Source organism: Apodemus sylvaticus, chromosome 4 (genome assembly GCF_947179515.1).
Source record: "Apodemus sylvaticus chromosome 4, mApoSyl1.1, whole genome shotgun sequence".
Taxonomy (NCBI): Eukaryota; Metazoa; Chordata; class Mammalia; order Rodentia; family Muridae; genus Apodemus; species Apodemus sylvaticus.
In genome coordinates, this window is record NC_067475.1 from 137,136,884 (window position 1) to 137,161,255 (window position 24,372).

Consider the following 24,372-nt stretch of genomic DNA (forward strand, 5'->3'; position numbering starts at 1 on the left):
AACAAACAAACAAACAAAAGAAGCTCAAAATCTGCTGACAAAGATTTATAGGAACAAAGGGGAAATGTTTTTTTCAATGATGAAATTAAGTGCTAGCTGGGCGTGGTGGCGCACACCTGTAATCCCAGCACTTGGGAGGCCGAGGCAGGTGGATTTCTGAGTTCGAGGCCAGTCTGGTCTACAGAGTGAATTCCAGGACAGCCAGGGCTACACAGAGAAACCCTGTCTCAAAAAACCAAAAAAAAAAAAAAAGTTTATAAAAAAAAAAAAAAAAAGAAATTAAGTGCTTCCCCTTGGTCACTGAATAGTCTAGGAATTCCTTACTTTTCATTGTAAACCTAACAGACAGATATCCTAAAAACCATTCCAATGGTTCTCTCCAAATTAATATTTTGTGGTAAGACAACTGGGGCTTCTTTTGAGCAGTAACACACAAGCAGAAGGTAAACATTTCTCCTCCCACAAAGCAATTACCCCTCACGTGAGAACTGACAAGCTGGGGTGGAGCCTGCGATGGCTGCACACAGACAGCCTGGGTGCGGGGCACTTCCCAGTCTGTGACCTTGAGCAAGCTGCTTATCCTCACAGTGCCTTTCGCTTACCTAGTAGTCTTAGGAGTAAAGAAATCTTTCCCATCATGAAACACTCAGAATAGTACCTTACTCTTTTCTTAACTGTGAAATTGTTTTCACTCACTATGGCTTCATTCCAAGAATACAGAACAATGCAAATTCCACAACTAAACCTGAGCAGGGCACACACCTGTGTGTGCACCCAGCACTGGGGAGACAGAGGTGAGAGGATCAGGAGTTTAAAGCCATTGGAAGCTCCACAGCCATTTCAAGGCAAGCCTGATCTTAAAAAGGTAAACTAAAGAACGAAAGCTGAAATAATAAAACACTGTGTACATTTCCAACAGTAATCTTAATAGTTTAAGAGGTACCAACCTTCAACAAAATGTGAGCCCTCAGTAACAAACTCCAGTAACTGGCTGAAGATTGCAGTGATGGCTTTCTTTGCCAGCACAAAGTGCTTCAGTGGAGATACGGTTTCTGCCATTATGCACCTAGAGTTAGAAAAAGATTAGAAAAGTAATAATTAGCCTCTGGGTGATAAATGCCTGGAGTCTCAGCTACTGGGCAGGCTGAGGCAGGAACTGCACTCAAGCCAGGAAATCCAGTTTCACTTGGACAATGTAACATAGCAGGACTTTCCTCATCTCCAAAGCTCTACTTAAACTGAATAATACGGGGTGTGAGGAGGTGGTTCAGCAGATAAAGAGAACTGGCTGCTCTTCTAGAGGACCCAGTTCTATTCCCAGCACCCACATGGCAGCTCACAACTGTCTAGGACTCTAGTTCCAGGAGTTCTGATGTTGTCCTCTGGCCTCCACAGACACCAGGGACACACGTGGTGCACCAAAATTTGGTTGCATACATATGCAACCAAAATAGCCACATAAGATAATTTTAAAAAAAAAAACTAAGTTGAATGATAAAGGTATGGTGTCACAGGCCTGTGACCCCAGCAGTGAGGAGACTGAAGCAGGCCAGCCTTGGTAAACCTGTTCAAAACAAAAATCTCAAACAAACAAAAATTCTGAATCCCTCAAAATGGCTCAAAGGGTAAAGGCTGTATAGCTAAGCTTGAGGACCTAAGTTCAATCTCCCAGAAACAAAATGGTTAAAGGAGAGAACCAACTCCAGCAAATTGTTCTCTGCCTCCAAACACAAACTGTGAAAGTCTAACACTGCCACACATAAATCAAATGTAATTTTAAAAACCATACAGGGCAGTGGTGGCGCATAGTCCCAGCACTCTGAGGCAGGTGGATCTCTATGAGTTCAAGGCCAGCCTGGTCTACAGAGCAAGTTCCAGGACAGTCAGGGACACACATAGAAACACTGTCTCAAAAACAAACAAATGAAAAACAAAAGCAAAAAAGCCAGTGGGACTAGGCAGATGTCTCAGTGGTTAAAAACACTTGTTGCTCTTCAGGAGGGCTTAAGTGGGGTTCCCGGAACCCACATGGTAGTTCACAACCACCTGTAACTCCAGTTCCAAGGGATCTTATGCCCTATACTGACCTCCAAGGGCACCGGGCAGGAACTGTGGTTAAATATACATCCATAAATGCAGGAAAAACATACACATTAAAAATTCTAACAGCAAACATTTTAAAATTATCCTTATTCTGATACCTGCTAGTTCATGTTTCAATTCCCTAATAGCAAAAATTAACCTGACCAAATAGATAAAATACTTTTTAGATTTATTTATTTACTTACTTATTTATTTATAGAATCAGAAACCAAAAACTACTCTTGAGTGATCTCCCACTAAAACTAGTGAAATTTGCCTCAATCCAGTTACTCGGTAGCCTAACACAGAAAAATCTGAAAATTCAAGTCTACAGAGGCAACAGAGTGAGATCAAGGGTTGCCTGGGTCTGTTAATGACACCCTGTCTCAAAACAAAATGTTTAGAAACCGGTTTAGGGGTATAGTGGCACTTGCCTAGAATGTGGGGCCTGTGAGGGGCTCGATCTTCAGTCCTGGAAAAGTAAATATGTAAATAAATGTAAAATCGGCAAAAGCTAGTGACAAAAATCTTGGTTGAAATTCCTAATTTATTTTCCTCGAATAAAAATAAAACTAGTTTAGCTGTGCGCAAGTGATTCTTCAGCACTTCAGGGAACTGGGCTAGTGAGGGGAAGCCAAGATCTCAAACCATAACTAAGTTATTAACTTTCCCAGTTAGAGGTGTAAAGAAGAAAATAAAATGCCCAGGTCATAATGCAGTACAGGCATCCAGAAGGCAGCAGCTTTCGTCACAATTACGGAGGCAAGACTTAAAGGAGGCGTGAAGGCTTCAAGCCAAAGTCCCCAAACTTAAAGGAACGTTAAATTTAAAGTAAAAGACGGTCTATCTGGGAAATCCTATGAAAAGCCACCACAGACAATCACACACTAACGCCGGTGTGCGTGAAGGGAAGCGCCGTGGCCACCAGGAGGGTGGCTCCCTCCGGAATCCAGAGCGGACGGCGCGGAGGAGGTGCGTGGGGAGAGGAAGCCGCGTGGGCCGGGAGCCTGCCCAGCAGGGTGGATTCCTACCTGGACAGGCCTTGCCACAGGCTGGCCGCCCGTCGCTCTTGCCCGGCCCGCCGCCCCGGCCCGTCAGGGCGCTCGCGCTGCGCCTGTCCGGAGCTCGAAGGTCACCCCGGGCGTCGCCACCCGCCAGCGGACACTCACTCCGTCCCAGCTCCCGACTGTCACCCAGCAACCACAGCTCCGCCACAGCACCCTGGCTGTCTCATCCTCCCGAGAGAGGGGAGGTGTCTAGAGGAGGGGCTAAGGGGACGGCTATTTCCGGTGGTTTGGATCTCCTATTGGCTGTTGCTTCGCGACCGGAACTGCATATATTGCGGGCGCCATTTTCCTTCAGGGCAGAAGGCGAGGTTTGTTTTGGGCAGGGACTCTTAACCTCGGGGCTGGTTTTCTGTACCATCTTACAACTCCTCCCCTTCGTTTTTTCCCCTTCAGCGTTTTCAAAGCACTAAGGTGCCAAGTGTGAAAAGATGCCCATGGTTATCAGACGTTATCCCCATGGTGTTGGGGGAGAAGTGGGGAGGGGATGAGGGTGCCCCAAGACCACGTAGATGCTTGTTTATTGATAAATGCTTGAGCAAACGGGAAAAGTCAACATTTTGACTTCTCCACTGCTCTGGTCTTGATTGGTTTCCTGGGGTTACTGGAGTGAGCTGTGTGGTCTACTTACTGCAAGAAGTGTTACTTAAAATTAATTTGTCCATGATTTAAACTTTGTTAGGAATTACCTGGGAATCTTGTTAAACCATTGATTCATTGGTCAAGGGTGAAGCCCAAGGACTCTACGTGTTCCACTTTCCAGGAGAGCTTCCACAGCAGGTGTCCTGGGAGTTTCTTTCCAGAGTTAGCAAATGAGATGCTTTTGCAAGGGAAGCCCCTTTATCTGTGTGAATGGCAGGTACCTCATCTATAAAATACTAATAATGTCTACTTTATAAATTGCGGGAAAGTAAATGTGTTAGGGTGTAAAGTGGATAAATAAAAACTGTGGTTCTGTTGGATAGATAACTACCAAGCAGATACAGTGCATGAGATCATTTCAGACTGTGCTTACTATTATGGGGGAAAAATCAGGGCAAGAGGATAGATTGTCTGAAGAAAAGTGAGAAAGGTAGAGCCAAATAGGTGTGTGTTTTCGGGAAGGATGTCATTTCTCGGGTCTTTCCAGGACTGTTACTGGGAATATCTGGAGAAAAATGTCCAAGACACATAGGAATGACAGTGGTAAGATGAAATAAAAGACAATCATGTTGGAGTGTTGGAAGGATGAGGGCGGGAGAAATAAGTGTTGGAGGGGAGGCAGTTGTAGAATCATAACAGCTAAGAAGTCTGGAGTTTTTTTTGTTTTGTTTTGTTTTGTTTTGTTTTGTTTTGTTGTTTTTTTTAAGATGGGGTCTCACTGTGTAGTCCAGATGGGTCTTAAACTTGAAACTCTGCTAAAATTTGCTAAGGGCTGGCATTATAAATGTTTGTGTGCCCACCACATCCTGCAGAAATTTGGTTTTAAGTATGATGGAAAACTTCTGGCCGAAAGAATAATACAATTTGATGTTTGTTTGTCTGTTTGCTCTGAGGCAAGGTCTCCCCTTGTAGCTCTCACTAACTTGAACCTCCCAAATGATGGGAGAGTACCCGAAAACTCTGAACTGATTTACATTTTACAAGGTTATTTTGGTTGCTGTAGGCACTGGGTGGAAAGAGATTCCACATTATGTGTTTTTTTACTTAATTTTTTGTCTTTAATTAATGCTGTAGATTGAACCCAAAGTCTTATATGTCAAACACTCTACCTCTGAGCCACTTGCCTAGCTCTGTCTCAAAAGTCTTTTCCAGAATGGGGATCAGAAGCAGATGGATAGCAGCAGTCTGAAGCTGAAAGATTGTTCAAGCCCAGGAGTTCTAACTCTGGACAAGATAGTGAGACCATCATCTGGGGTGGGGGTGGGGAGCATGGTAGCTTGCCGACCCCAACATCTGGAAAGGGAAGACAGGAGGATTGCCTCAAGGTAGAGGACAGCCTGTCTCAAAAAATGAAGACTAAAATTATTTCTTAAAAAAAGACCTAAAATTACTATTCTTACATGCAAATGACCAAGAGCAATTGCATGCTTGGCTGTAGAAGTAATGTTATATTTCAGTTGTGGTACAGAAGCTAAGATCTTTATTTTAAGGAATATTTTATGGGAGTGTAGTAGTGCCTAAACTGCTTGAAAAGGAGGACTGGAGACTCTTGAGTGGGAGTGAACAGTGGGTGAGCAGGCAGTTTCTGCCTGTGTTCTGCTCTTTATACCTTCTGATTGGTCAGTTGGGCCCATGGGTCAGAGGTCACTGAGCCATTTTGTCATTCTTTACTGAAATTCCTCTGTAGAATTCATATAAGCTAATTGAGAGTTGAAGTGAATTTCAAAATTTACATAGAGGATAAATTATAAAAATCATTAAGATAACTCTCAAAAAGTTCAAGGAGGAAAATTCACACGGATAGAAAGGTGCATTGCTAAGTTCTAACACTTGATACATGATAAAAATTAGTATCAACAGGAGATGGTGGTGCACACCTTTAATTCCAGCACTTGGGAGGCAGAGGCAGGTGGATTTCTGAGTTCGAGGCCAGCCTTGTCTACAGAGTGAGTTCCAGGACAGCCAGGACTACACAGAGAAACCCTGTTTGGGGGGGGGGGGGGAACAGAAAAATTAGTATCATGAGTCTTTATGGAAAAATGAACTACTTAATATTATTGGGGAAGTTGTTCCTGGCTATTTGGTCCCTCTGTGAACCCCAAGATTGTGGTATTTACTGTGAAAACCTGTTTTTAGTTGTGTGGTTCAGCCCTAGAAGACACCTTTAATCCAAGAGCTTTCTGATGATTGGAAACAGGATTAAATAAAGTCAACATGGGTCAAGAGGTGGAGCAAGCAACCAGTTGACAGGGAATGAACATTGGGGAAAAAAAACAGTGTAAGAGGAAGTCAGGAGGTCGGATAGAGAGATGCACAGGAAGTAGAGGGGGAGGGGACTTTGGAGCCAGTGTGGAGAAGGAGAGCTTCCTTTTGGGACATCAGCTGAGGAGGAAGGTCTGCTGGGCGCTTTCTCTGCCTCTCTGAGCTAGCTAGCTTTCACCCCAGTATCTGACTCCCAAGTCATAATTGGTAAAATTGAATGATTGGGATTTCGGTAAAAAGAACAGAATGTTGATTCGCTTCAATGAACAAACAAAAACTGAACTTGAATCACATACACACAAGTAAATTCAGAGGGATAAAAACCTCAAACACTAAAAAAACAAAATGGGAGACGTGTTAAGACAATGGTAGGGGGCTGGGGAAATGGCTCAGTAGTTAAGAGCACTAACTGCTCTTCCAAAGGACCAAGTTTGATTCTCAATATCCACATGGCAGCTCCCAGCTGTCAGTAACTCCAGTTCCAGGGGATCTGATTCCTGTTGGGGTTCAGGAGTCACAAACACATCAACACTGATATCAGTCAAACAGGGATAGTTTATTTAGCATTCATCCCAGGACTGATCAATCAGAGCCAAAGACTAGACTATGGGAGCAGGCTTCGACCACAAGCCAGAGTCCTAGAGCTCTTTTAAGTCTTGAAATCCACAAACATCTGTGCCAAGTTGTTTCACCAATCAGGATTTAGGGATAGAGGATTTCCTTAGGAATATGTTTTTGTTAAACATTTCTCCTCTTCTCATTGGTTGGAATATTCAGCTGTGACAGAGAACTTGCCTTGCCTAACTCATGTCTTAACTTGCTAACCAGGATATATCAGTTACCTACATACACATCTCTTTCTACCAAGTAGGATATCCTTTCCCATGGAGGTATTGGGAATTACTTTATTCCACTCAAAATAGAAGTTTCTTATATTGGTGCAGGCATTTCCTTTATGTTGGGATCTATCCTAAGGGTAGCTTATAAAGGCAAGAAACCATAAAAACTCAAACACAGGTGCTGGCAGTGCTGCTGGGCAGTTAGTTTGGTTCCAAGCTGATTGTGGCTAAATACATGTGTGTGTGTGTGTGTGTGTGTGTGTATGTATGTATGTATCTGATTTCTATGGTGATTGGTTTCCAAGAACACCAAAGCACAGAACATAACAGAATCTGCAACCAACTAGAGCCTGAGAAAGTTTCATGGTAACAATACATGAAAAAGTTTCCTTATAACATTATTAACAGCATAACAGCTAGACAGTCAACAGTTACCTAGGCCTTAACAATACACTCTACAGACTTCCACAGACACAAGACATGCAAATGGTATACATAGATGTATGCACAAGACACCCATACATAGCTGGGCGGTGGTGGCGCACACCTGTAATCCCAGCACTCTGGGAGGCAGAGGCAGGTGGGTTTCTGAGTTCGAGGCCAGCCTGGTCTACAGAGTGAGTTCCAGGACAGCCAGGGCTGTACAGCGAAACCATGTCCTCAAAAAACAAACAAACAAAATGACACCCATACACATGAAGGAAATGTTTTAAAAGAAACAAAAATCGGTAGGAAAGTAGTTTTGTACATCTGTAATCTGTTGGATAGGCTTTTGTACGCAAGACACAGTAAACACAATTTATACGGGGGAAATGTGATGAATGTTTCTATAGTAAATTTGAAGATTTCCCTCCCGTTCTCTTCTTCCCACTCTACCATTCTTTGAGATAGTATAGGGTCTCAATACTTAGGTTCCAGGCTGGCTTAGAACTCACAAACCTGCTGTCAAGTGCTAGAATTCAGATCTGTGCTCTCACTCTGCCTAAATTTGAAGATTTGGGGGGGGGGGCAGGGGACAGTGTCTTTTTTATATAAACAGTCCTGCCTGGGTCCTGGAACTCACCATATAGAAAAAGTTGGCCTTGGACTCACAGAGATCCAATGCCTTTGCCTTCCATGCCAGATTTTTTAAAAAAGATTTTTATCTTTTTAAGACAGGGTTTCTTTGTGTAGCCCTGGAACTCACTCCATAGACCAGGCTGGCCTTGAACTGCCTGTTTCCCAAGACCTGGGATTCAAGGAGTATGCTACCACTGTCCAGCTAAATTTAAAGATTTCTGTTCAATAAAAGACAGCAACAGGTAACATACTAGGAGTCTCTCTCTCTCTCTCTCTCTCTCTTTCTCTTGTCTATAGCCAATAAAGATCAGTACTTAGAGAGTGGGGAGAAGGCTCAGGCAGTCGAGTTCCTGCTGTGAAGGCATAAAGACCTGGATCCAGATTTCTAGCCACTCAAGGGGAAAACAATATGGCATGTGTTGTAGCCTAGTGCTAGGGTTGGAGAAATCCCTGGAGCTGGCTGGCCAGGCTAGCAAATCAGTGAGCTCTGAGTTCTTTGAAAGACTGTTTCCAAAGGTAAGGTGGAAACTGATAGTGACAGCCACTCACCTTCGACCTCTAGCAGCTAATGCACTCACATGTGTGCATGTACCTAGTGTGCAACACACAGCAAAAATGGTCAATACCTAGGGGCTGGCAAATAACTCAGTGACAGAGTGTGTGTTTAGTGTGCACAGGGTCCAGAGTTCAATCCCTTTGTCAACTGACAAAAACTAGTCATCTGGGACAAGGGAACACCCAACTGAGGAACTGCCTTCAGCTAACTGCCCTCTAGGCATGTCTGTAGGGTGCACACTTTTAATCCCAGGGCTCAGAAGGCAGAAGCAGGAGAGTTCAAGGTCAGTATGGTCTACATAGCAAATTCAAAACCAGGCTGGGCTACATAGTAATTCCCTAATCTCAAAAACAGTAGCAAAAAACCCCTCTCCTCTCACCATGTGTCCTGGGGATTGAATAGGGCTCATGAGGCTATTTTCCCTCCTGAGTGGACCTGACTGTGTGGTTCACTCTTGTATTCCTGAGCACTTTAAAAAAAAAAGATTTATTCATTTATTATATGTAAGTACACTGTAGCTGTCTTCAGACACTCCAGAAGAGGAAGTCAGATCTCATTACAGATGGCTGTGAGCCACCAAGTGGTTGCTGGGATTTGAACTCAGGACCTTTGGAAGAGTAGTCACTGTTCTTACTGGCTGAGCCATCTCACCAGTCCTGTGAGCACTCTCTAAATAGAACTTCACAGCTGTTTGCTCATTTGGAAAGCAGTGAAATACAAACTTTAGGATGATGTCAAAGGTCTTGAGCTTTTTGAAAAAGTTGTTTGACATTCTAACAATTGTTTGTGGCCATGATCTATTTAAGGACAGTGAGTAGAAACCAGGTGTGCACCTTCAATGGATACATGTTCTCTTTTAGGCATCAGTAATGTTCAGTGGAATCAAAGGGTATATTTTCACTTTCTCAAAAGTGTTTTAAAGATGCTGGAGATTTTCCGCCTGGACAAATACCAGCCACAGGTCTCCCGTGGGAGGTTTTATTGGCAGAGGCGGCCTCTGTGTGGGAAGAAGAGAGGGCTGGGCCATGGTGCTTGTGATGCATGCGCAAAGGGATGTGCGGCAGGTGCCATGCCATTGGACGCAGGAGCAGCGCGGTCTTCTGGAGATGACGTGTCTCATCTCTGGGTCTGACAGCTGGCTATCAAGAGCTGGTGGCTGTCCACTGATGCACCTGATACTAACAGTGGTGGCACACGCCTTTAACACTCGCACTCGAGAGCCGAGGCAGGTGGAGCTGAGTTCAAAGCCAGCTTGTTCTACGGAGCTAGTTCCAAGACAACCAGGGCTACACGGAGGAACCTTGTGGGGGGGGGGCGGGGAAGTTGCTAGATAAGTTGTGTTTATTCTAGTTTAGAATACACTTGACCAAAGATATTAGATTCCCTTCTTAGCTAGAATTCCATATTCTTGAATTTCACTCACTTTTATAGAACCTACCTAGTTTCTCCAATGTGGATATATCATTGTCATATTTTCTTTGAAGTCAGTTTGATTCGTGTAGGTTGTATATGTGTGCATATGTAGTATACATGTGTTTGGAGGTCAGAGGCTGACATCAAGAACCTTCCAATCTTTTTGTTTTATTTTTACTTTTTGTTCTTGTTTGTTTTGAGACAGTCTTTCTGTATAGCCCTAGCTGGCCTTTAACTCAGAACCACCTGCCTCTACCTCTATGTAAACTTTATGCTGGGTTCTTTGAGTCTAGGTGCCCTGTCTGAAGCACCTCCAGACCTAAGACTCTCTTTCTCTAATTTTGTATTTTAGTTTCTCACTATCCAGATTGGATCAATGCTAAAAGGAATTTAATTATGATCTTGTAACAGAAAGAGAGAGAGAGAGAGAGAGAGAGAGAGAAGAAACTGGGAAAATAACTAGAAAAAGCAAATTGGATTGTAGTGCTATTTCCATTACCAAGTGCACACAGCTCAGTTCCATGCCGCTAGACAGCTGGTCCCCTTCCTACTTACAATCCCAAGCCAAGTGCTCAGACAGTTTATAAAAATTTGATCTTTTATGGCAGGTGGAGAGGTAATCCCTTGGCCGCCATTGCTCCTTGTAAATTCTTCAGTTTCTATTTTTAACTTCAATTTCAATTGGCTAGGACTAGAGGTACAAATAATGCACACTTTGACATAAATCCTGGCTCTCAATAACGCAGCTTTATAATTTAGTTTTGCATTTATCAAGAAAGATGATGGGCAAAGATTCAGTGTTTGGTGAAACCCACCTTTTTTTTTTTTTTTTTTTTTTTTTTTTTGGTTACAAAATGCTTTTGCTAGTTATGATGGCCCATGTCTATAAGCCCAAAACATGGGAGGGAGGAGAGACAGGAGGATCTTGAGTTCAAGGCCAGTCACTTCAGTTGACATAGCAAGTTAAAGACCAGCCTATGCCTAGACCCTATCTCAAACAAATAAAATCACAGAAACCCCCCCCCCAAAAAAACAAAAAAACAAGGAAACAAAGGACCAAGCACAGTAAATCCCTCCCAGCCATCAAATTCAGTTATCAGATTTAACCGGTGTCTTTACCATCTTGCCAGTTCTAAAAATTTTCTCTTTATCTAGGTCTACTTTTCCAAAAACCATTAAGCTTAATATATCTGTAACCCAGGTTCAGGACATGAAGGCAGGAAAAGAAGAGCTTGTTCTACGTGATGAGTTCCAGGTTAGCCAGGGTTAGAGAGTTAGATATACATTCCTTCTTGGGGGAAAGCTCATTAAACTCAGAATGTTCTAAATGGAGGCAATATATTCTATTCTGTAGAAAATCCCTCTTCCTAAGTTTTTCAGGAAGAAAATAACTCAAAAGCCTCAGGAAGTCCCTGAAACTGACCAAATGCACCAAGCTCCTCACTCTACAAATGTATACAGTAAGAGCCACTGAGAGACTCTCAGACCAGCCAAGCTGCCAGAAATAGGCTCAAACCTACTGGGCTAAATAAGAGACACAGCCAAGTTTTCTGCAGATAGCATTGACAGTTCTAGATTTGCAATTTTCTTTTTCCTTCTCCTTCCTCCCCTGCCAGCCTGCCAGACAGGGTTTCTCTGTGTAGCCCTGTCTGTCCTGGAACTCACTCTGTAGACCAGGCTGGCCTTAATAAACTTCACTGATACACACACACACACACACACACACACACACACACATACACGTTGAAGTTCTGTTCTACTTATTATCCAAAATAGATACACATAAGCTGTGCTGTGGCACATGCACCAAGGGAGCAAGCTTTTAAAGTTTATAGATCAGATACAAGAACCAAAAGAAACCAAAATAATTTTCACCTTATTTTTTTAAATTACATTTGTGTGTGAACAAATGTGTTGATCACAGAACAATCTGTTGGTCCTCTCCCTCCCAGTCATCAAATTCAGTTGTCAGATTTAGCAGGTATCTTTACCATCTTGTCAGTTCTGAAAATTTTCACTTTACCTAGATCTACTTTTCCAAAAACCATTAAGCTTAACTGTTTAGGTCCACTACATCAGCAGTTTAAGCCCTATTAACTCAGTGAGCTCTGGTCTCATGTTAAATTCATCAAAAAGAACAAAACTGAATGGCACTAACTTGTTCTCTTCAGTCTCTGATTACTATCAGTTAAAATGCACATTAAAAACATTATTAAGTCTGCTTCCTGAGAGCCAAATTCCTTGAACTAGATGTTTCCCAACAAGCATAAATAACAGAATTACCAAGAAGCTTAGAGAGAAGTTCTGAAAAACACTTCAAGGACAAAGGCTCACTGTGCAGTGGTGTAAGCCAGAGCTTTAGGCTGTAGTCCAAACTTGGCTAATGTGACCTTGGCTTATTGGTACCTTGCTGCTGTCTTACAAAAAACTACTCAAACTGCCAAGATCCTAAACGTTAAGAGATACTTAACTGGTTATAATCAGATGAAGTGAGTGTCTAAAAAATACAGACATGCAAATAGAAATAGTGAATTGTGAGACTGTTCATTGAGTTATCCATTCTGTGTTATGATTTTAGTTGAGACAGGATTTTACTCGATAGCTCAGGGTAGTCTTGACCTGTTCTACCTTAGCCTCCTGAGGCGAGGTTCCAGATCAGCTCACCTGTCCATTTGTTTTGAGGCAAGATCTCAGGTGATCTCTGTTCCACCCCCTGTCTGACACTCAGTCATGTAGGTAAGGATGATCTTCCTGCCTCCACTTCCCAAGTGCTGGGACTACAGGACTGCACACCATACCCACCAGGCAAAGAAAGGTTCCCATGGTTGTATTACTCCTGGACCATATTGTTATATTGCTAGTATAATACAATGATATACATTGTTCCCCTGATACTGTTACTTTGGAGACTAGTTACTGCATTATGTTCCCTCTAATTCAAATTCTGAGATGTTACTCCAGGTATCTCAGAATGAACTCATTTGAAGACCTTAATTTAAAAAAAAAAATGTATCTATGTGTTTGAGTGAATGCCCTATGTGCAGGGGCCTGCAGACACAGTAAGAGGATACTGGGATTTAAGGTGGTTGTAAGCTACCTCAGATGGGTGCTGGGAACCAACCTCAGGACAAGTGCTTCTAAACAGCCAATCATGCCTCCAGCCCCAGAGATTTTATTACTTTTTATTTTGGTTAAAACAGGGTCTTAAACTTTCTGTATCTGAAGACCTTGAGCTTCAGCTCTTCAAATTCCTATCTTCAGAGTGATTAGATTCCAAGTGTGTGCCATCACATCCTGCCCCAGATTTTTAGTGAGTTAACATGAGCATGGTAGGCTTGACCATGATTAGTCAATAAGGACCCAGAGATGTGTGACAGCGTCAAATCAGGAGAATACCATGTGGCACAAAGACTGTCACAGACAAGCTGAGAAGCTAGGGCTGGATCCTTCCCTATTGGGCCTCGGGAGCAACCTCGGACAGTCGTTTCAGAACTGAGAGTTGGTTAAATTTCAACTGTTTAAGAGACATGTTGTGTAGCTGTTAGAGCAGCCACTGGAATGTAGACAACTACCACACCAGAAACCCTTCATCCCCATTCCCAACTCTATGGTAATACTTCAGTGGTTCTCAATTCATAGGTATATTTTTGTCAGAAGTTGGGGGCATGACTTTGTAGTTCTATAACTAAGGAGGAAATACCAAGAGTTTTGGATAACAGCTACTTAGAGGATGCCAATGGTTATAAGGAATATGAGGTGCTTACATCTTTACTGTCTCACACCTTCCTGGCTCTCCCTCATTCCATTCCATTCCATCCTTCAACTCAAGCAGAACCTTTAAAAAGAATTCATCAGGTGTGTTTTATGCCTGCTATCCCAGCACCTGGGGGGCTGAGGCAGGACTGATGACAGCTTGAAACCAGCTTGAGCTGTAGGGTGAGACCTCGTCCAATGCAGTTAGAGCTGTTAGCAACCCCAGTTCCAGGGGATCTGATGCCCTCTCCTCAAGCACTGCACAGACCTGGTGTGCTTACAATCAGGCAACCACTCCACATAAAATAAATTATGAAAACCAACTCCACCTCCACTACCACACATACATACCCTACCTCTGTAGTCAATACATGTAGCCTACAAGACAAGACAGTAGTTCTTGTAGTTAGTTTCTTCAGTACTCTTGCTTCCATTCAGGAACTTGGAGCACAGGCAAGAAACTGAGTAACAGGGGCCTGGAGAGATGGCTCAGTGGTTAAGAGCACTGACTGCTCTTCCGAAGGTCCTGAGTTCAATTCCCAGCAACCACATGGTGGCTCACAACCATCCGTAAAAGGATCTGACGCCCTCTTCTGGTCTCTGAAGACAGCTACAGTGTACTTAGATATAATAATAAATAAATCTAAAAAAAGAAAAACAATAAACTGAGTATTCACCAAAAGTGATAACTATGACTGCCATGCAACTGAAAACCATTAAGTATAATCATTCTGTAAAGTGCAGTGGTGCCTGAAAACTTGTCACAGTACTTCAGCTTGCCCATTTTAACATTAAAAAAAGCGTTTATTATTTTACATAAACATTATGTAACGAAACAGTCAGGTAGTCTCGTGGACTGGAAGGTGACTGATTAATTCCCTTTCGCTCCCAAACCTCATCAAGCAGTCACTACATTTATGAGGCAAGTCAGCTGAATGTTTGAAATCTAGATGAATTTTAAGATCTTCAATTTGTCCTGTTGAATATTCACAATATTGGCATAAATAAATCCCTTCAGACAGATGTGAATTTAGATGCTTGCAATATTCCAACATGCTAGAAAAGCCCTTCCCACAGTCATCACAAACATGAGGGAATATTTTAGTATGCTCGATAGCCACGTGTCTGTTGACATTTGTGTGAAGTCTGCTCCGAAAGCCACATACTTGACACACGAAGAAATTTTTGCATTTGTCAAAGGTGATCTTGCTTAAAAGGCTGCACTGCCCATGGCCACCATTGCCACATTTGTCACTCAGCTCTATCAGTCTGCGCGCATGCTCATTGACGACATGGCTGTGCAAGTCCTCAGGATCGCCTGTCTCATGCTCACAGAACTGGCACAGGTACTGCTCGTCGCGGCTGTGCTCCTGGAAGTGCAGGTAGAGCTCACTGCTGGAGGAGAACTGCACGTCGCACTGCTCGCACCAGTAAAGGTGGTCGCTGAAGTGGGTGTCCGCGATGTGCTGGCTGAGGTTCTCGAAGATCACGGTCTTGTAGTCGCAGTACTTACAGATGTAGGGGTCTTCCTCGTGGAGCTTGGTGTGCTCGATGAGGAGCAGGTTGGAGGAGAAGCTCTCCTTACACACCCGGCACACGGACGAGTCCGTGCGCTTGTGCTTCAGGATCACGTGCTGCTTTAGGTCAGAAAAATACTTACTGTTGAATTCACAAAGCTCACACTTGTAGAGGCCACTGCTGTTGGCTCTCAGCAGAGGCCACTTCTGTTGGGCAGTCACATTCAAAGCTTGGCTCTTGTCAAGGATTTTACAGAGTTTAGCTGGTGGTTCTTCATCAGTCTGGTCTTGGAGGCTCTCAGAGGAATTGTTCTCTGCCTCTATATCATAGTCTTCAGAAATGGCATGAACCTCCACAGCAATCGGGACATCCTCTGAGGTGTGAACCTCTATAGGGCTCTCCTCTTGAGTTTGCTGATGCACTGATTCAGGTGAGGCACACTCTTCATCACAGATCTCAACATCAGCCGACTTTTCTGAAAAGAGAAAACCCACCATTGCAGTACTGTACTAAAAGGCCCCATTAGAAACAACCATTCCATTGTTGAAGTCCCGTGCTCAATATACATCCCATTAGCCAGCTGCCCCACTGCTGTCACACTGACTAATGAAGCCCCTGTAGAATCAGTCATCCTCGCGGCTATAGCACTGCTCTAAATAAGCCTCCTTAGAAACAATCCTGTGAGAGGAAGTTACAGTATATGCTTTTAGTTGATCTGAACAAAATATGCTAAATGCTATTAATGAGTTCCTCTAACCTGTGGAAAAGACAGTGTGGTCTAGAATCCTAAGCACAGGGCTGGGAACCAGGTGGCTCTGATTCCTGCTTCTGGCCTTGGCTCCATCTGTACATTTGGGCAAGTCATTTGCTGTTTCAGGATCAGAGTCATCATCTGTAAGAAGAATTTGGAAAAACATTTTCTATCAAAGCATTAAGCATCAAAAATACTATTTTTAACAGCAATAGAAACTAACAACTTGGGCTTCGCTTTGAAAGGACTCATTACTTATTAGAGATCCCTAAGCCAGTGAGCATAGAACCAAGCTCCCCACTGCCTTTGTTTATATGCTACTAATACTAGAACACACTCTGAACATCCTGAGGAACTTTAAGATATTGAGACTGAACCATCATTCCTCTATTCTAGTCTCATTCTCTCCAAGTTAGCACAGAAACTGAAATAAGGGTCAACTGGGAAACTGGACTGCAACATGTGTTTTAATAGACTTTGTTTTTAAAAGAATAGTATAAAGTGCTAATACATCACAAGCATTTCCCCACTATCATTTACATGAATATGAGGCATTTGTTACAGTTAACTGACATGACTACTGGTGCTGATACATTATTAATAATGGAAGCCCACACTTCAGACTTACTTGGCTTGTTTTTTTTTAAAGATTTAATTTCATGTATGTGAGTACACTGTCACTGTCTTCAGACACACAGAAGAGGGCATCAGATCCCCATTACAGATGGTTGTGAGCCACTATGCGGCTGCTGGGAATTGAACTTAGGACCTCTGGAAGAACAGTCAATGCTCTTAACCACTAAGCCATCTCTCCAGCCTGACTTACTTGGTCTCTACCCAGTCTTTTTGGATCTTACAGTACATTTAGCTATGTCTCTCTAGGTAGCTTAAAGCTAACCTTTTTTTTTTTTTTTTTTTTTTTTTTTTTTGAGACAGGGTTTCTCTGTATAGCCCTGGCTGTCTTGGAACTCACTCTGTAGACCAGGCTGGCCTCCAACTCAGAAATCTGCCTGCCTCTGCCTCCTAGAGTGCTGGGATTACAGGCGTGCGCCACCACTGCCCAGCTAAAGCTGACTGTTCTAAGGACTACTTTATAGTTTGTAAAGCTCCAATAATGAATTTACCTTTTTGTTTCATTACTCATGTGATTATGAGGTCCGGGAGGGCAAAACCCTTCAGGGTATACACTGCTGAGCTGCCCCTCCCAACCTAGCTAATGGAGCAATTTGGTTTCTGAACTGTCCTTTTCCTACTCTACTCCCTGGAAGTCTCTGTGAAGTCCACACTAAAAAGTGGAGCATGGGTTTCCACCTCCCTAAGGAAGGAGCACTGATATAAATAAGTGGGAATTCTCTTGTGCAGACAATTTTCTCTTCTATCCCTATTTATTCACAGAGTCATTTATAGCAGTATAGATTCATGTTTTCTCAAATCACTTCAGCTCTAGCTATTGGGAGCTTTTCTTCTGTCTTTACTGCTGGAGTGGAAACCAGGGCCTCATGTGGTAGACAAGCAATCAGTCAGCCTCCAGTGGGCTCTTGTGCTCCTTTAGTTCATCCATACCGTGTATCATTTTGCTTTTGATATTTCCCTATTTTCCAGCACCACAAGATACTCCAAACACATCTTGTCTGTTTCCTCCCCGATCTAGACCAGCCATGTCTACAGGGGCCTTGGTTCCTTGGTACTATAAACCAAGACCTGGACATAAAGTGTGCTCACTCCTATGGTGCTTCTTTTTTTTTTTTATTTTATTTTTTTTTGGATTTAGGTTTTTCGAGACAGGGTTTCTCTGTGTAGCCCTGGCTGTCCTGGAACTCACTCTGTAGACCAGGCTGGCCTCGAACTCAGAAATCCGCCTGCCTCAGCCTCCCAGAGTGCTGGGATTACAGGCGTGCGCCACCACCGCCCGGCCCTATGGTGCTTCTTTTAGGCTCTCAACTGAAAAGGCAAAGCAGTCCTGTGAACTCTCACAGGTACAAGATGCAGGCCTGTGAGCATGTCTGAGTGTGAGTGTGCCAGGCATGGGCTCACACTTATGGCTGGGTCACAGATGGGGATGGGAGCAGCAGAGGCACACCTTCTTACCACTTACCAGTACCAGTGCTCTAGAAAAGAGCAGGCAACAGGAATGGGAGACTGAAACATCAAGAGCCGGTTTCCATTCTCCCTTCCCCTCCATCAGCACTCCAGGCTGAGACAAGTGGGCAAGTGCTTCCTAACACTTTACCATCAACACTTCACCTCTACATCACTTCGGGTTTGTGTCAACTCTTAGCCAACTAAAAAGGACTGAAAGAGTGTGCTTAAAAATGGAAATTACTAATTTGATTTTAAAAAGCTCATTTTTTACAAAATGTTTGCCTGTCTTGAAACCATGAACCCACATTTAAACTACCTTTTCAGATAGTTCCCAAGGGAAAATACACAAAGGCAGGTTTTGTGTCTGTTTTATTTTTCTGTAGTACTACAAAGGAGTCAGGTCTTAAATGGTAGGCAGAAACTTACCCACACGGAGACATCCCTAGGTTCTGTAAAAACAAGTTACACAAAGTATTCTGGAAAATAGGAGCCATACCTCTGTTGTCATAATATTTTAAGTCTGGCTGTCTCATAGAGCAGACACTGTAACAATGATCAGAAAAAATTCCACTGACTCCATCTGCAATTCTGCTTATTCCAGAAGAATCTGAATGTAAAACAAAATGAAGACAATTCCCAGCACAATATACAGATACTAATGATACACAAATTTGCATCTTTTGTCTGCTTTCCCCCCCAGTGTTAAAGATTGGACCCACTGCCTTGCACATCCAGGCGAACCCTCTACCCTGACCTATATCCCTAACCCGTATTTTCATGATTTTAGTGAGTTTCAGTAGGAAGAATATAGCATGTTCTTCAGTTTTACACTTCAGATCAAACACCAGCACTCGCTTTAAAAGAGCCACTGATTAGACTGCACTGGAAGGCAAGTGCTACTGCTTGCCTGCGGTGTCAGCACTGCAGAGGCTAAGGTGGGTCAGGACAGGCCAGTCTGGGCCAAACGAGACCTTAACCCTAAAATGAATTTAAATAATAGAAGAAAAACTTTATTTACTTTTAGAAACAGACACTGGCTGGAGAGATGGCTCAGATACTCTATGGTAGAAGACCTGGGTTCAGTTCCCAACACCCACATGGTGGCTCACAACATTTCCTTACAATTTGAATTTTATAAAGTATACATATGTGATAAATATTGTGCTAATATTTAAATCAGTGAATTAACTACCATGAACTACCAAGGTAGCATAATACCAAGAAAGCATAATACATAAAGAGAAATTATCTCAAGAGCAAAGATGGCTTCTGAATAGCAGCCACCCCAAAAAGCTACCAGTAAGCAGCAGGCTAGGCTCACCATCCTCAGAGGGTACATGGGGTGGAACAAGCTAATGGGTACCTGTGAAATGGCCCTAGCTGTCCTGAAACTTGCTCTGTAGGCCAGGTTGGCCTCCAGAGACCAGCCTGCCTCCTGATTGCTGAGATTAAAGGTGCACACCACCACCACCTGGCCCTTCCCTCTCCCCTTGTGAGATTGACTTTCTTGTAGCCTAAGCTGACCTCACTCAATTGTGCTTGCCTTCATTTGCACATTCTATCCCAGAGCTACTTCCCCAGCCCAGACCTCCTCTTATTTTAACACAGGAGCACCAAATCAGATTATACAATCCAAATGAAAACTGAGGTAGAGAGATAACTCAGCAACTAAGCACTTGTTACTCTCTGCAGAAAACCTGGGTTCAGCTGTAGCACCCAACTGATGGTTCACAACCACCTGTAACTATAGCTCCAAGGGATCCAATACCTGCTTTGGTCTTCCTAGACACCAGGCATGCACATGCAAATAAACACACATAAAGTTCACAGTTCCAAAAATAGTATAAAAAATACAGCTTCTTTTCATCAATGCAAACTGCTTTCTGCTGAAGTTATAGCTGCACATTAAGCACAACTTATGACTGACAGGCAAAATCCAATTATTCTACATGATGAGGAAGCTTGGAAATCCAGTTTTAAGTATTTCTAGCTCCCAGAGACAAGCGAATAGAATGTAAGTTGCAAAGCATCCCTGTAGCACCCCATCCATATAACATGTATGCAGAGGACTTAGTCGGTGTTCTCATACCAGAAGGTGGTCCCGATGTTCTGTCTTATCTATGTAAAAATTGATGGGAATAACAATAATCCATTACTCTTTCAAAAATAATTCAATTATAGACTAACCTGAATAGCGAGAAGGGTGTAAAGTCTTCCTTTTTCTTTTTTTAGGATATTCATTCATATCTTTTCAATCTAAAAAATGAACATTATAACAAGCATGGTACAATAACTGATATTACTATAAAATTCTTTTGAACCAAAAAAATTTATTAGCAATAAGAAATCTTGGGGGAGGGGTGCTGGAGAAATGGCTCAGCAGTTTCTAAGAAGACAGACAGCTCTCCCAGAACACCTGGGTTCAATTCCCAGAACCCACAAGGCAGCTCACTACCACCTATAATTTGAATTCCAGGAGCTCTGACTCCCTTCTATGGTCTCCAAGGACAGCAGATATGCATGTGGTGTAAGACATCTATCCATACAAACTATTTTATAAAGGAGTCTGTGTGGACCATGACAATAGATGTCAGAAGAACATTGCAGAATGCCTCTACTGAAAGCATTGTGTCTTCTAGACAAGCCTACACTATGAGACCCTGTATCATAAAACAAAGCAAACACACACCTTTTAGTCCCAAAACTCTGGAGGCTGAGACAGTGTTCAAGGCTAGCCTCGTCTACATAAAGAGTTCCAGACCAGCCATGGTTACAAAGTGAGATCCTGTCAGACACATGCAAACAAGCCATTATGCCTGTAGGCATACACTTTCTATAGATTTCAACCTAAAGATGGATATTTTTCCTTAAAAATATACTTATGAGTCTACATCAATGTAATGGCTTCCAGAAAGTGTTGCAGAGAATCTTAGAACATAAGCAATTTTTAAGAAAGAAGAATCTTATGAGGTCACATTCAACATTCTACTAAGAAGTGTAGCAACCACCCCAACTACTAAACTCCCATGAGTCATTAGAAAATTTACTAATTAGTTTGAATATATTCCACTTACTTGGTATAACTCTCAATACTGCAGGGAGGAAGATGAATTACAGGCAAGTTTCCACAAACGACAAAAAGTGCCTACAAGGGAAAGAGACCAGCAGTTATGGAAGCAATAGTACCACTGAGCGAGCCATAGATCATAGGTAAAACCGTCTACATATTAAATTAGCAACAGAAAGAACAAACTTAGGCATCTTCCTTATGCTTTCTAAACTATTATATATTATACATAACAAATATATATGAATATGTATGTAAATATCCAACCATATATAAATGTTCCTGTTTCTCTAAAACAAGCTTACCTTTATTTATAGTCCTAACTATATCTGATAACAAAATTACAGAATAAGTCTATTAGTTTATGCAATCATTAGGGAAAAAAAAACACAAATGACTAGTTGAAGTGGCACACATTTTATTTTGGTTTGTTTTTTTGAGACAGGGTTTCTCTGTGTAGCCCTGGCTGTCCTGGAACTCACTCTGTAGACCAGGCTGGCATCGAACTCAGAAATCCGCCTGCCTCTGCCTCCCAGAGTGCTGGGATTACAGGCATGCGCCACCACGCCCGGCTGGCACACATGTTTAATCTCAGCACCTGGGAAGCTGGTGCAGGCAGATCTCTGTGAGGTTGAGGCCAGCCTGGTCTATATATTACCCTTCAGGCCAGGGCTACAAAGGGAGAGCTTGTCTAATTCAGATAAGTATTACATATACACACATATATATTAAGAAAAAAAGTACAAATATAGTCAAATATAGAATCATATACCTAAACCTGTCCAAGTTTTTACACATCAGTGCTGATTTACTGAAATTCAGTTACACACCCGGTAGTACGTCTTCTTTCAGTCAGGTAATGTATCTACAGCTTGCCAGAACTGTTGGTTATATCTACTGAGTCAAGGCATCTGGATATTAAGTACATGTATGTGGTAGAGTTAGATTTGACCTGAAGTCTAACCAATTTAAGTTTTGTTTTTCAATTCATTTTAGTTTTAGAAATAATCACAGAAAAAGGTGACCCATTAACCTCAAATGAAAGCTCCTCCTCTCCCCTCAGCTTAGCATGTTTGCTGCTGCAGAGTAGGGAGGGAGCACCCTAATCACTGCCTTTACCTCAGTTCTTTTTAGTTTCTTGAGACGGGGTCTACATGCATAATCCAGTCTAGCCCTGAACCCTATTGTGACACTGTCCTAGCCTCCTGCGTTTTGGGGTTACAGGCACCCCAGGCAAATATAAGATGAATCTGTCACTTCTAGTGGAAACCTTCCTGAGGGGCACTTGCTATTATATGTTACATGATCACACACTTATTAACAAGTGCATTCTTCCTGCTCATGTCATCTCCCCAACCATGCCAGGAGGAACACAAAAGGGGTCCCTTTCAAACTCACCTCATTCTAAGCAAGGAAGAGACCAACGCCATTAAAGTCCATTACGACACAGATGGAACCAAAGGACCAAGGATGGAACACTTGTCTTCGGACTTTTGGCATCTGGTAACTAACTGTGTGTGTGTGAGCCCTCCTTCCACACTGCCAGCAGCAAGGCCATCTTCAAGTTCTTAACCACAAGCAGAAGGGGAGGTGATGATCTGAAAAACTGACAGCCATACTCTTATAGAAATGTTAGAGACTTAGACAAAATGCCTCACCAAACACCATAAACAGCATTTTTTGGAGACAAAGTTTCTTATAGCCTATATTTTATTATATTCTAAGATCAGGGAGAACACAACTGTCAGAATATTTCAGGTTGCTCAGAACATGAGCAAAAAAGAAAAAGAAACCAATCATGGTATTATAAGTACTTAAAATTGCAATTTGGACTTGGCTTGTCACACGAGGAAGGTGGAGGAGAGTTTGGCTTTTCAGGACTGAATTAACACCAAAGGTTCGTTAAGACCACTCACAACCAAGACCTGTCAACCAGCCTTCACGTAAGCAAACAGTATGGATCTGTGTTTGTACAAGTGACTTCATAAAGACATCCGGAGTGCACATACGTGCAATGCCACAGTCCAGGAGCCGTGTGAGTCCCGGGCATTGGCCTAGGTGCTCAGACTTGGCAGCAGGTTCCTTGGCTTCTTAATGAAATAATGCAAACTATATAAACTCGTGCTTACTAGTTATCCCTTCAAAAAGACTGTGAACTATCTGAATCTTATTCTTCCCCAATTATACACAGGTGTCACTGTAGAAAACCAGGACATTTGACATGTAATCACTTAAAATCCATTCACTCAGGGAAAAAAAAAGTTAATATTGTGGTAATATATCCATAGTTTATAATGTATCATTAAAAAAAAAATCAGTAGCACACATCTTCAACCCCAGCACTCAGCACTCAAGAGGCAGAGAGGCCGGTGTGATGGCTCAGGAGGCGCTTAATGCTAAGCCTGGCGACCTGAGAGCCACCACCGGAACCCACATGGTGGGAAGAACAGCCTCCTCTGAAAGCTGCCCTCTGACCTCTACACTTGCGCCAAGGCACACGTGCGCATGCACACACGCAATAAGCACGCACATTTTCAAACATAAAGCGAATTTTCACGTTCTAACTGGTGGCACACGCCTCTAAGGCCAGCCTGTGCTACACAGGACCCTGTCGCAAATAACAGGAATTGACGCGGGCTTCGAAGGGCGCTTGTCTGATTTGGCCTCTCCTGAGAACCGCTGTCCGTGAGGACGCAGGGCCCGGGCCCCGCTGGACTCCAGCTTCTCCCGCGGGAGCGGCCTCCGGCAGGCCGGCATAGGCCCCCGCCACCCCCGCCGCGGGGTCCACCCGAGCGGCCGACACGCACCGGGCCGGGCAGGCCCCGCTCGCCCCGCAGGCCCCGGAGGCCGGCCCTCACCTCACGCAGCAGCGCAGCTCCGGCGAGGCACGCCCGGATGGTGGTACGGAGGGGGCTGCCGGGCCGCCGCCCGCGCCCTCCCCAGCCGCCCGCGCCCTCCCTGGCCCTGCCCTTCCCTGCCCGCCAGGCCCAGCCGCACTCACCTCGTCACCCCACGCATGCGCCACAGCAGGCCGCGAGAGTGAAGATGGGGAACAGGGGGCGGGAACCCTAAGGGTGGGGGCGTGGCCTGAGCACGAAGAGGGCGTGGCTTCGTGCTAAGGGCGGGGCCTGACAGCAGGACTTTGAGAGGCAAGCAGTGCTGAGAGGTCTAGCGCCCCCTGCGGGCACATCCCCGCCGTGCGGCCCTCCCCTCTGAGCTCAGCGCCTTCCCACACATCGGTTCCCTGGAGGCCCTCAGTGATCGATCCTCAGAGTCTTCAGGAT

General features: G+C 43.5%; 2 protein-coding genes across 7 annotated transcripts in view; both read right to left on the reverse strand.

The window, feature by feature from the left end:
• Positions 1-3,350, reverse strand: part of Mfn1 (mitofusin 1) — a 47,902-nt gene extending 44,552 nt beyond the window's left edge. The window contains exons 1-3 of one of the 4 annotated variants that reach the window (XM_052180652.1): positions 3,252-3,345; positions 2,517-2,554; positions 948-1,066 (exon numbers count right to left, since the gene is read on the reverse strand). In XM_052180652.1, the coding sequence (XP_052036612.1) occupies positions 948-1,059 (112 nt within the window). In that variant the 5' untranslated portion in view covers positions 1,060-1,066; positions 2,517-2,554; positions 3,252-3,345. Of the gene's footprint in view, positions 1-947; positions 1,067-2,516; positions 2,555-3,113 lie in introns of all 4 variants that reach the window. The other 3 variants (XM_052180650.1, XM_052180651.1, XM_052180649.1) reach the window with 3 other exon arrangements.
• An 11,103-nt stretch (positions 3,351-14,453) lies between these two features.
• On the reverse strand, positions 14,454-24,146 carry Znf639 (zinc finger protein 639). Of its 3 annotated transcripts, none has more exons than XM_052180654.1 (7): positions 24,090-24,146; positions 22,487-22,694; positions 21,096-21,166; positions 20,209-20,277; positions 18,518-18,628; positions 15,946-16,080; positions 14,454-15,663 (listed from the first exon to the last, which is right to left on the reverse strand). In XM_052180654.1, exons 4-7 carry the CDS (start codon positions 20,264-20,266, stop codon positions 14,510-14,512), a joined length of 1,458 nt encoding a protein of 485 aa, XP_052036614.1. In that variant the 5' UTR covers positions 20,267-20,277; positions 21,096-21,166; positions 22,487-22,694; positions 24,090-24,146; the 3' UTR covers positions 14,454-14,509. The 3 variants fall into 3 exon arrangements, with proteins under 3 accessions (XP_052036614.1, XP_052036613.1, XP_052036615.1); XM_052180653.1 differs by lacking the exon at positions 24,090-24,146 and adding an exon at positions 23,947-24,056; XM_052180655.1 differs by lacking the exon at positions 24,090-24,146 and adding an exon at positions 23,947-24,055 and having other exon boundaries at positions 22,487-22,655.
• Between the last annotated feature and the right edge of the window lie 226 nt (positions 24,147-24,372).